This window comes from Heptranchias perlo, chromosome 28, assembly GCF_035084215.1.
Source record: "Heptranchias perlo isolate sHepPer1 chromosome 28, sHepPer1.hap1, whole genome shotgun sequence".
Classification (NCBI taxonomy): Eukaryota; Metazoa; Chordata; class Chondrichthyes; order Hexanchiformes; family Hexanchidae; genus Heptranchias; species Heptranchias perlo.
The window spans coordinates 16,853,559-16,866,412 of record NC_090352.1 but is presented as its reverse complement, the minus strand read 5'-3'; the positions used below and the strand labels follow the sequence as shown (position 1 = coordinate 16,866,412).

Genomic DNA, 12,854 nt, shown 5'->3' with positions numbered 1-12,854 from the left:
AAAACAGAAGTTAGAGAGGCTATCGGAATATGAGAGAAAATTAGCAAAAAACATAAAGGGCAATAAAAAAAGCTTTCTATAGGCATATTAGTGAGAAGATGATAGTCACGGTAGGTGCCGTGCCACTAAGAGATGAAGGCGGCAAGCTTGGAGTGAAGGAATTGCAGAGATAGTAAATCAGTCACTGTTTTCACAGAAGAGGTTAATATTGAGATTGTAGAACAACCAGCGATGTATATACAAATTATTTTTCAAGGAGAGATGGTACGAAAGAAATTACTCAGCCATAAGGTAAATAAATCACTGGGAGTTAATGGTTTACATTCAGAGGTCCTCAGGGAAGCAATAAGACAGGTCTGACTATAACTTTCCAAAATCCCATGGAAAGGAAAATTGTGGCTAGTGACTCCCTCTTCATAAAAGAAATTTACCCGGTGCACAGCTGCCTTAGCTATCCATTGCCAAATTTGGTTCGACCACATGTAGCTCGACTGTGCCTCTATCAAAACTACAGTAGGGCCATCTTGGAGTGTAAAAATAACCCAGCCTTTTGTTCTGTAGTACCGGCTGCCTTGTTAAGTCCCTCTCCACTGCCCCATTCACCCTCATCTCTGACAACAGATATGAGGAGTACATTGATTTCTTCATCATCAAACATAGTCTTCAACTGCCTCTACTGCTTTCCTCCTGCCTCTTGTTTCCCCAAGCCAAATCCCACACCTCCCTTGCCTTCTAAGCCCCCAGCCCCTTCCCACTTTAGCACTGAACTCTGTCACTCCCTATGATTTCTGTTTCCTCCACACTCGGATCACCTCGTCCATGAGACCTACCTCTTACACCCTTGACTTCAATCTCGCTAAAATCTTGACCACTCAGCATTTCTCCCCGGCCCCCATGCTGTCTTACATTTTTTTCTGGTTTTCTCTGGTTTTCTCTCTTCATGCGCTAACCCCCTCTCTTTCAAAACTACCATCATCCCTCTCTTCAAAAACCTATCCTTGACCCCTCGCTAACTATCACCCCATCTCTAAATGTCCTTTCCTCTCCAAGGCCCTTGAACATATTGTCACCTACCACCTCCGTGTCCTTCCAATCCTGCTTCCACAAAAAGAACAAATTTGCAAATAATTTAGTGCCTTTCATGACTTCAGGATGTCTCAAAGCACTTTGCAGCCTTTGAGGTACTTTAGAAGTGTAGTTACTGTTGTAATGAAGTGAAATGCATCAGCCTGTTTGCGCACAAGGTCCCACAAACAACAATGAGATAAATGACTAGGTAATCTGTTGTGATTTTGGTTATGGTGATAAATGTTGGCCAGGACACCCCCTCAGGTGTCTTGACCAACATTTTAAAATTCTTGTCCTTGCCTTTAATTCCCTCCATATTTCTGTAACCTCCTCCAGCTCTACAGTTGATCCCCTCAGGAACTCAATGTTACTCTGGCTAGACCTCATTCGAAATTTGAGTTCCTAAAGGGAAAAAAGTGCATGAAATTGCTTTCAAAAAGCATTTTGAGTGATTTGATTGATTCATCAATAAACTATGATGAAATGTTGATATATTTTACATTATAAATGTCAACATGTTTAGGTATTCTTCCATTGTAAATTTTTGCATAAAATGTTGATGCAGAAAGTATGGTTTGTGGTTGGGAACTGATCACATGCACAGATTTTTATTAATATAATGAATTATTTGACAGTTCTTTCTAACCTAATTTTCTATCTGAGCGCTCCTAACTAGATTCTTAACCTCTTTTATCTGATCTTTATATTCATCGCAAACCATTGTGCTGCCCATAGCTTTATACTTTAGGAATAACCTCTCTTATTTGTTGTTATCCTCTGCATTCCTTCCATCATTGCCCATACCGGCCTTTTCTCTATCAGTATCTGTTCTGAGTCTCTGTAGCATTTCTAAACATGATATGCTATTCTTTCTTGTTTTTCCTTCTAACAGCTTTGTCCAGCTCAGTGTCCTCAGGGCACTCATCCCCTCAAAGTGTATCTTGCTAAACTTGAATTTTTCTATTGTATTCATCCTCTTTTCCATCATAAGCCTAACCTTAAAAGCCACCAGGATTGTGGTCACTGTTGCCACGATGCTCTGTGGTCTGCTCTACTATTGTAATTATTCATGTTTCTGTGCAGGGCATTGTCTGCTACTTCTTACAACAACAGGGAGGATAGCTGGTTTAAATCGCTGTTTGTTAGAAAGGTGGATCCACGCAAAGATGCTCATTCAAACTTGCTATCCAAAAAGGAAACCAGCAGCCTATACAAAATTCAATGTAAGTATCTACAGTATTTTAAAGACTGTTAAGGAATACGTATGATTTTCAAATTATTTCGGAGTATAATTTTAAAAATTTTCTTTCCAGTTCACAGCGTAAAGCCAGAATCCCTGGAGGCTTACAACAAACTTTGGTAAGATTAAGAAAAAAGTCTGATCTCTTATTCAGCTCTTTTGGCCAACGGAAACTAAACTGATTTATCTGGACGCTTACTACTCATTTTAGATTTCTCCTATCTAAAGATTTGGCTTCACCCTATACCATATTAAACTGTATAATGAGTTTCATAATACAGCCCCATAATACAAGATTTTTTTTTAAAAAAACTCCTTAAATGACAATCTGCAGCATTTTTTTCCCTCTCTAGCAGTAATTTTGAAATTGTTTTATAATTAGCTATAAAGATGAGAAACACATAAGTACCAGATGGCATGTAAAACATCTAGTAACTTTTTACTGATATTTTTGAATGAGAAAAGCTTGACCATGTGTGTAATCTGTTTTAAGTTTAACAGTCCCATACTTAGAATTTAGATAAACATTACACTTTATTTTGGTAAAAGTAATGCAATGGCCATGTACTAACCTAAGATACATTATTTAAGTCATGCTAATTTTAGAAAGAGAATACAATGGTACCTTTGTTACATAGTAAACTGAGAAACCTACTTCTTGTCAATCGCACATTTTTACCTGCAGCAAGAATATTTACTTGTTTCAAAAATAGAATGCTGACGGCACTTAGCAGGTCAGGCAACATCTATTGAGAAAACACAAGTCTGTTGACATTTCAGGTATAAACCCTTCCTCCGAACCCTTCAGCTGACTGGTGTTTTCTCCATGATGCTGCCTGCCCTGCTGAGTGTCTCCAGTATTTTCTGTTTTTGTTTCAGATTTGCAGCATCTGCGATATTTTATTTTTTATGTTTACTTGTTTGTTTGGTTACAGTCCAAATAATTGTACTTTATATGTGCGCATCCTGGGTGCCTCTATATAAATTTCTATTGAGATTCTATTGAAATCCCCCTATGCTAAATAGTCAAAAATCCTGAAGCGTGATACCATGGAAGGGCTATTTTGTCAGATTTCTTTAAAGAGAAAATTGGCCCCTTTCCACACTGCATTTTTATGGGTCAGTCAAGCAGTTTCACTGGTATGGTTTGTGGGCTTGAACATAAATGCAGAAAATAGAGATGGATGTGGGGGTGTGGATGTAGGCAGGACAATAGATACATTAAGTAGACAAGAAACTTGAGGGTATTTATGGTATATTTGTACTTTGATTATACAGAACAGCTGAGGTCATGTTTGCAGTATTACATTAGAAATTAATTAATTATGCAACTCATTAAATCAGTCAAAACCTTCTACATCAACTTACTGTAAGTTACTGTTTTAACTTTATGTATAGTTAAGCACATTGAAAATTGGAATTAATAACGGCCATTGTCCTTTAACAATGGGAACACTGACAAAACAATTCACTGGTATTTTCCTTCCTCCCCCTTCTCTTTTCCCCCCCTCCCCCTAGTCCTTGTTATCTTGGATGCAGTACCAGTTAGCTAAAATTCTGATGTACATTTGTACAAATTGAGCCCACAATCAGTAACCCAACAGTAGTTGCATTCTGAACACATGTATATCAAAATGTAACCACCTCACAGGTATTATCCCAAGTCAGTTATTGAAGTGAACTGTTTACAGGGAAAGCAGAGGAGTTGATGAGCACACAAAATGGTGCAGCAGTGTGCGGATATAATCTAATTGCATTTAAGTGTATAACCTGGTGTGTTTCAAATGCCCAAATACCCTCCCAAGTGCTGCACATGGCCCTCACTAAACTGATCGCTAATCCTTAAATTTTTTTTGTGTATGATGTAAAGTTGTTATCAGCCCATTGGCCTGAGGTACAACAAATTAGATAATTGCATAGGATGTAAAATGCTTGAAATTACCATCTGCTTGTTCTTTGCAGCACAGAGATACTACCAAAGATTCACACAGACCCAAACTACCCATGTGAACTTGTGGGGACATGGAACACGTGGTACGGAGAGCAGGATCAAGCTGGTATGTGTATTACTATAAGCTGAATAATAATTTATTTGTAGATGTTAGAAATAGTTTTTTTATATAGATGGATGGTGCATAAAGCACATTTTCTGTATTTAAATGAAAACGTGGTTGAATTTATTTTCTTATAGTTGAAGCCTATTAAATTTAAATTTATACCTGTAATATGAATGGCATTTTATTTTAGATGCAGAAACCATTCTGTAGCTTTGATTTTGAACCCTTTATTTTACATACTAATATATTCCACTCTGATGTCATTTGTTGCTCATTACGGAAACTTAAAGCCAGTTTTCAAAATTTTTATGCCAGCTTGTGTTTTGTGAAATTCAACAAGTCCACTTCTGACTTCTTTCAAAAAATCAATGTGCTCAGAACCAACTTTGTTTGATCGTAGATCCGTAAATGGTATACATACATACATCACCAACTATCTTAACTTTAAAAACTTGATAAAAAATCAGACTCTTGAACATGGTACCGGTCTAGGAGGTAGTTAGTTATAACTGTCAATTATGCTACTAACCAGTACTTAAAAACCACATTCAGTGTCCATCTAGTATTTCCATTAGCCCACCACCAGGACACAGGGATAGCAGACAGTAATTCTCAACATGAAATAGAGAAGATTTGCTATTCTATTATCCTATTTCTGTCTTTTTCAGTCCACCTCTGGAAGTATAGTGGAGGTTACCCCACGCTTACCGAAGTGATGAGTAAGCTCAGACAAAATAAGGTAACGCAGTTAAAAGGGTGTATTTTAGTTCTAACAAAGTGATGGAAGACTGTCACTTTATAGTAACACTTGCATAATACCTTTTTAAGTTACCAGTATATTTACCGGAATAGACAAATGATAGTTAGAATGAAAGCTTATAGATTTTAGCTTTGTTTTTATGTAATCATTTTTCCTGTTTTTACGCACTTGATTCTTCCTGTTTTAAAGTGAAATTGAAAAGGCAAATGTAAAATGCCAGGAGGTGATATATCTGGAATAATACTCTTGTTTTATTTATTTGCTGTCCAAGGTTTCTTACACTGCAGACTGTACCCAGACTAAAACAGATTACCCAGGCTTCTATAAATCTTCGAATGATACAGCACAGGAGGAGGCCATTTGGCCTAGCGTGCCAGTGCTAGCTCTTTGCTAGAGCTATCCAATTAGTCCCACTCCCCTACTCTTTCCCTGTAGCCGTGTTAATTTTTTCCGAATCACGTCAGGTGAAAGCAAGCGGAAAGGACCGGATCCATGAAGTGAGTGCCTTTACTGCGATGCTTGTGGGCCCAGAGGAGCAGGAGTGCTTCATCCAGGCCCAACAAGCTCACCTGGCAGACATGAACCCGGCAATTGGCCGAGGCCCCCCCCCACCCCCGTTGCTGGCTGGAGCCCATGATGCCGTCGCTGCCTGACCCCCTGATCTCCATTGATGGCTGACACCCCCCTGCCCTGATCCCCGTTGCTGGCTGACCCCCCCCCCACCCCCGTCCTCGTCTCCGATTTTTTTTCCAAGCCCGATGATCTCTCTCTCCCCGTCCCATCCCCCTCTCTGATTTGCAGCTCCTTTCACTTCTGGCTGCTTGGCGCGTGGAAAACCTGGAAGCTCAAATATTTACCTCCAATTGAGTTGCGATCACAGATCGTGACTCACTCAATTTGCTTCCGTGTTCCCCGTGGGAATATCTGCGGACATGTGGGGTACCTGCTCGGAGTAAAAATCGTGCTCATGATCTTAGCCCAGCAACTAAGGCTAGACATCATTAGTAAATTATTTCTGCGATAATATATGTCTAGCAGTGGTTTACAAGGCAATTGTTCAATTGGTTGAGTTCTTATAAACCATTAGCGTGGAATTGAATAATCTGTTAATACTGCATTTCATGGGACACTGGCACCAGTACTGGGACAGAAAGGAGCTGTACTGCTTGGATGGGCTCCACCTAAACTAGAATGGGACCAGTGTCCTAGTGAAAGGATGAATAGGGCTGTGGATAGGACTTTAAACTAGTAAAGCGAGGAGAGAGATCTGGTGAAAATATGTCTGAAGATAAAAGAAGGTGAGATTAAAGGTCAGACCAAGGAAACGAATAAAGGTAACATAGACGGTCAGGGAGCAAATACAGTTACAGAGCAGAAGTATAAAATGACTGTTAAAAAATAAAATGAGGAACAATTATTAAAAACAAATTAAATTGCCTGTACAGCAATGTGCACAGCATCCAAAACAAAACGTGGAAATTGGAGGCAATCATTCGTAACGAGGAGCCAGATGTAGTAGGGATAACTGAAACATGGCTTAATAATGAACAGGACTGGCAATTAAATATTGCAGGATATAACGTATTTAGTAAGGATAGGGAAGGAAGAGGGCAGGCGGGTGGTAGCTGTACTAAATAAAGACATCATAATGGCAGTAGAAAAAAGGGCCATAAATAACGTTAAGATAGTAACAGAATCCATATGGATTTGAGACAAAGGATAAGAAGGGATTGATCATGTTAATAGGTATATTCTAGAGACCACCTAATAGTGGAAGGGAAGTGGAGGAAGAAATATGTGGGTCAATCTATGAAATAAGTAAAAGACATCAAATAATAATCATGGGAGATTTCAACTACCCCCAGATGAACTGGCAAGAAGAAGTGGGGAACAGGGAATGGATTTTTAAAAATGTGTACAGGACTCCTTTCTTACCCAGTACACAAGGAGCCCAACCAGAGAGGAATCACTGCTGGATCTAATAATGGGAAATGAATCACAGCAGATAAGAGAAGTAAGTAGGGGAACATCTAGGCAATAGCGATGATAACATAATAAGGTTTAAAATAATGATTGAGAAAGACATAAGGAAGACTAAAACCAAAGTAGTAGATTGGGAAAAAAGCTAATTTTGAGGGTCTGAGAATGGAACTAGGGAAGGTAAATTGGAAGAAAATTTTGACAGACAGAGTTAGAACAGCAGTGGGAAATACTTAAAACGGTGATCAATAGAGTTCAGGAGAAATATATCTCACTAAAAAACAAGAACAAACTAGTCAATAATGAAACACCATGGATGAATAAAGAGATATGGGTAAAATTGAAACTAAAGAAAAAGGCACACTCTAAGTACATAGACAATAAAGGAGAGGATGGTAAAAGGAAATATGAGGAAGTTAGGAAAGAGCTCAAAAAAACAATTAAGAAAGCAAAGAGGAATTACAAAATTAAATTATCAAGGAATATAAAAAGAAATAGTAAAGTATTCTACAGACACACAAATAACAAAAGAAAAATCAGGTTAGGGATAGGTCCCTAAGGGATGCACAAGATAAACTCACAGGAAATAACAACAAAATGGCAGAAATATTGAATTGTTACTTTGCCTTAGTATTTACAAGGGAGACTGACAAGGTGGGCATGACATTAGAAAAAGAGAACAAAAATGATATAGAGACATTTAAGATAGAAAGGGGGGAGATAATTGATAAACTGATTAAAGTTAGAGAAGATAACACCCCTGATTGCATCCACGCATATTAAAAGAAGGTAGGGAAGAGATGGCAGAGGCATTATTACATATATAAAAGAATCATTAGAAATGGGAATAGTGCCAGAGGACTGGTGGACAGCTAACATGATTCCTGTATTTAAAAAGCAAGATAGGACAAGTCCAGGGAACTATTGACCAGTTAGTGTAACATCGGTGGTAGGAAAGATAATGGAATCTTTACTCAAAGATGTAATAGAAAAAAACCTAGAAACCAAAAATATAATAGAGTAGTCAGCATGGATTTCAAAAGGGACGGGCATGCTTGACCGACCTTATTGAAATCTTTGAAGAATTGACAAAAAGAGTAGACAGGATAACGCTGTAGATGTAATATATTTGGATTTCCAAAAGGCCTTCGATAAGGTACCGCATTATAGACTCATGGCTAAGGTCTGAGCATATTGGGTCAAGGGACAGGTAGCAGAATGGATAGCAAGCTGGCTACAAAACAGAAGGCACAGAGTAGGGGTTAAGGGTAGCTACTCAGACTGGTAAAAGGTGGGAAGTGGTGTTCCACAGGGATTGGTGCTGGGACCACCATTGTTCACAACTTACGCTAACAATTTGGACGCAGGAATCAGAAGTACAATTTCAAAATTTGCAGACGACGCCAAATTTGGGGATGTAGCTAACACAAAGGAAGAATGCGACAAAATATAAGACGACATTAATAAACTTGCAGAATGGGAATCTAATTGGCAAATGAATTTCAATATAGATAAGTGTGAGGTGGTGTATTTTGGTGGGAAGAATAAAGAGGCCACATACTGCTTGGATAATAAGAGTCTAAATGGGGTAGAGGAGCTCAGAGATCTAGGGGTACATATTCACAAATCACTAAAAGTAGCAACACAGGTTAATAAGGCCATTTTTAAAAAAAAGCAAACCAAGCACAGGTATTCATTTCTAGAGGGTTAGAATTGAAAAGCAGAGCAGTTATGTTAAACTTGTATAGAACCTTGGTTAGACCACACTTGGAGCACTGTGCACCGTTCTGGTGTCTATTTATAAAAAGGATATAGAGGCATTGGAGAAGGTGCAAAAAAGATTCACAAGGACGATACTAGAACTGAGGATGTACTTATCAGGAAAGGCTGAACAGGCTGTGACTGCCCTAGAAAAGGGAAGGCTGAGGGTGAACTGATAGAGGCCTTCAAGATAATGAAAAGGTTTGTTGGGTATGTAGAGAAAATGTTTCCACTTGTGGGGGAATCTAAAACTAGAGGTCATAAATACAAGATAGTCACTAATAAATCCAATAGGGTATTCAAAAGAAACGTCTTTACTCAGAGTGGTAAGAATGTGGAATGCGCTACCACAAGGAGTAGTTGAGGCAAATAGCATAGATGCACTTAAGGGGAAGCTAGATAAGCACATGAGGGAGAAAGGAATAGAAGGATATGCTGGTAGGGTTAGACGAAGAGGGGTGGGAGCAGGCTTGTGTGGAGCATAAACGCCGGCATAGACCAGTTGGGCCGAATGGCCTGTTTCTGTGCTATAGATTTGATGTAACTCGATGTAAGTCTTGAGGGTTGATAATTAAGGTAGCAAAGTCAATAGTGATGTAGCATCAAAAAGTATGTGACAACAAATGACAGTTTTAAAGAATTTTTCCACCCTGGATTTCTGGTAAATTGTTTAGTTTGTATATAGTAGATTCTGGTAAAGTAAACAGTATGAGTGTAGTTTGGCTTACATCCTAAGCAGCCTAAGACTGGTTGAGCTGATTTATTGCCATAGTACACGCAGTTATATACACAGCCTCGTTTAAAAAGCTTTAACATTACTGGAATGAATACACCCTAATAACATCGAGTCACTATATGTTCTTAAAATTGGATAAATGATTGCTCACTTAAGAATTTGTTGGAATGTCAATATTTGATGTCATAAAACTATGTGGGTTCCTATTTTTTTTCAATTCTCCCCCCAACTACTTGACTGGTTTCGTAATCTCTGCTACACTGCTGTGAGGATATGCCAAGTGGAAGCCAGGTACCTGGGAGGGAGGAAAAAATTGGTGGGGGAAATCAGTGGTCAGGTTACTGTCCTGAATCTTCTATTGGCAAGTGGCATAGGCAGAAGCCTGGGCACTGCTTGTCCCTTTTGTGGCATTTGCATTGTGGTCTGGGGAGAAAACTGACTGATTTCATACCCTCAGAATTAGCTTTTGTTGTTTACTGTTAGAACTTGCGTATCTGAATATCTGCAGGAACTAGTAACTTGATGAATTAATTGCTTTTAATCTACATTAACAAATTAAACATTAAATAATAATCTAGGTAAATGAAGGCAGTATCTCCATTAAATTAGTTTACAAACGATCCTTTAGTATCGTAAGATGTCAGATTTGGCAGTAACTGTTTAATGAGTGGAAATTCTTGAATATTGGAGCTGACTTTTTCTAAGGCTGCTTATGGCATTGTTAGCAGCAGTGTCTTTTGTTTCTGTATATTAATTAGAGCAGCTGGTATTACTGTAGGAAAATAAAGTGGGTGCAGTGGGGTTCTACTGTATTCTGCATCATATTAATAGCAGGAAACTTTTCTTGACAATGATTACATTGCTAGCCAAGTGTGAAAATTTGACTTTCCCGCTAGTGAAATTTATACCTTTACTTTACAGGAGTTCATGGAGTTTAGGCAGGAGAGGGGGAAAATGCTGCTATCTCGAAAAAACCAACTGCTTTTGGAGTTCAGTTTCTGGAATGAGCCGGTACCTAGGTCAGGACCTAATATTTATGAACTCAGATCCTACCAGCTCAGGGTAAGGAACATGTGCTGCCTACTTTAAAATATTTTTCTTGCTTTTTTGATATAACTTCTTGCAATAGAACCTCAGTCATTAAAGAAGATTATAATTGGCTGGTATTGTGCAAGATGCACCCTCTGCATTAGTTGGTTTTGACAGAGTATGTATAGACTCAAATTAATTTTGAGGTGTAATGGTGGATAAACCCATACTGAAATACACCAGTATTTTGGGCTTGTGCCTAATTTGAGAATAGAATAATAATTTCCCAATTGCAGCCATTAAATGACTAACGAAGCAAAACCTACCACTTATAGTAAGTTGGGTGGACTTTGTGTTATCTGTGCTCTGCTCCCTAGGTCCTCCTCCACTCTGCTTCAAGCTAGCACTTAAATCTGTTCCTTTCCTCATGCTTGGGCACATGCCCACTTCTGCTCTGCTCCTTGGAGCTGGCTGCTGGTCTACATTCATTTCTAACTATAGAATTTAATTATCTATGTAGGAGATCTACATATGCTTGAAAAGGAAAAATTTGCAGAACTATGGCGCAAGAGCTGGGGAGTGGGACTAATTGGATAGCTCTTTCAAAAACAGCCAGCAAAGGCATGATGGGTCGAATGGCCTCCTTCTGTGCTATAAGATTCTATAAGAGAGGCACAGAGAGGGCTAGACATGGGACCACCAGATCAGGGGTAGACATGTAGGCGGAAGAGATTGCATACACGAGACAGATCAGAACAAAGAAAGGGAAATTAGGTACAGAGACAAAGACTGATATTAGGAATGAGGAAAGATGAAGCAGATCAGGGATAGAAAGAGGGGCAAACCTGGGATTGAATCTGTGTCCCTGTCTATGTGGCTCAGTACTACATTGAGCATTTACCTAATAAACCACTGGGAAACATTAAGTCTTAGTACACTGTACTTACCAAATGTTATAGTGACATGTAAAGTTGACCATATTTAAGTTGATCGTAAACAGTTTCCTCTACAACTGAACCATTACGTCCTGTGTTAACGAAACTTAGAGGTCACACTTCATACCACATTACTTCAAAAAGAATTCGCCCTTGCATATTCTTTCAAAATGACATTTTTTATTTAAACTGTTAGGCACAATATAATGGCAGTTTTAAGTTAATTTTCCACTCAAGAAAAAACAGTTGAACATCAACTGAAAAATTTAAAAGGAAAAAGGAATAAAATGTGCCTTTTATCATCAATGGGGGAAGGGGAGAGGATTTGCAACATGTTACAAAAGATTAGATGGCGTTGAAATTTCCTTTTAACTCTTAACAAATTAACTTTCTTACCCATAAAACTGGAAGGCAAAAGAAAATCCTTATTGGAATCACTGACATACACCTAATATGGGGGATCTGCTAGAGCTCTTCAAGATTATGATGAGGCTAATAATTCCACTGGTTGGCGAGATGGTGACAAGAAGGCACAAAGTTAAGATATTGCAAAAAGAATTAAAGGGAAGATTAGAAAAAGTTTCTTTAGATGGAGTGTGAGAGAATGTGGAATTCTCTGCCACAGACCATTGTTGAAGCAGAGTCCATAAATTCTTGTAAAATGGAATTGGATAATTGCTTGAAAAAGAGTAATATTAAAAGGTGTGGCAGCAAGCAGGAAAATGCGATTAGATTCGGTGACTGATGTGGAGAAAAACTTGAGGGACCAAATGGCCTGTTCCTGTACTGTAATATTCTGTGATTCTAATCTGGGGGGTCCAAACTTTTAATTTCATGGGCTGCATAGGTACATACCATGGAGCCTTGGGGTCAAATATAGTTTAAATCCATGTTCCTGTTAATTTGAATACGTCTCAAGTTAAATAGGATAATAGGATTTATCCATCATTGAGACAACAGTTTAAAATCAGCTCTTTCTAAACCTCCAGTTCCATGAAATTCAAACAGGACAAATCTGGAGATAAGAAATAAACACAAATAAGACCGAGTCGGCTGGACTCAAGGGCCGGATTGCATGTGTTTGAGGGCTATATGTAGTTTGGACATCCCTGACCTATCATTTCCTTTCAAAGCCAGGTTGATGACGGATCTTTCCTCCTGATCTGTTTCATCCTTTTAAGGCAACTGTTGCATACTGTTGTCCACTTACTCCTGCAGAGTAGCTGACAATTTTGGCATCATCTACATATCCAAGTAGAATGTGTTTTTATATTCTTTTCCAAATGCT

General features: G+C 38.6%; 1 protein-coding gene across 1 annotated transcript in view; it reads left to right on the top strand.

Annotated features, from left to right (window-relative positions):
* Positions 1-12,854, top strand: part of nipsnap2 (nipsnap homolog 2) — a 35,322-nt gene that overhangs the window by 2,085 nt on the left and 20,383 nt on the right. Inside the window, exons 2-6 of the mRNA XM_068008141.1 lie at positions 2,152-2,291; positions 2,382-2,427; positions 4,271-4,365; positions 5,034-5,104; positions 10,524-10,664. Of these exons, the coding sequence (XP_067864242.1) occupies positions 2,152-2,291; positions 2,382-2,427; positions 4,271-4,365; positions 5,034-5,104; positions 10,524-10,664 (493 nt within the window). The remainder of the gene's footprint in view (positions 1-2,151; positions 2,292-2,381; positions 2,428-4,270; positions 4,366-5,033; positions 5,105-10,523; positions 10,665-12,854) is intronic.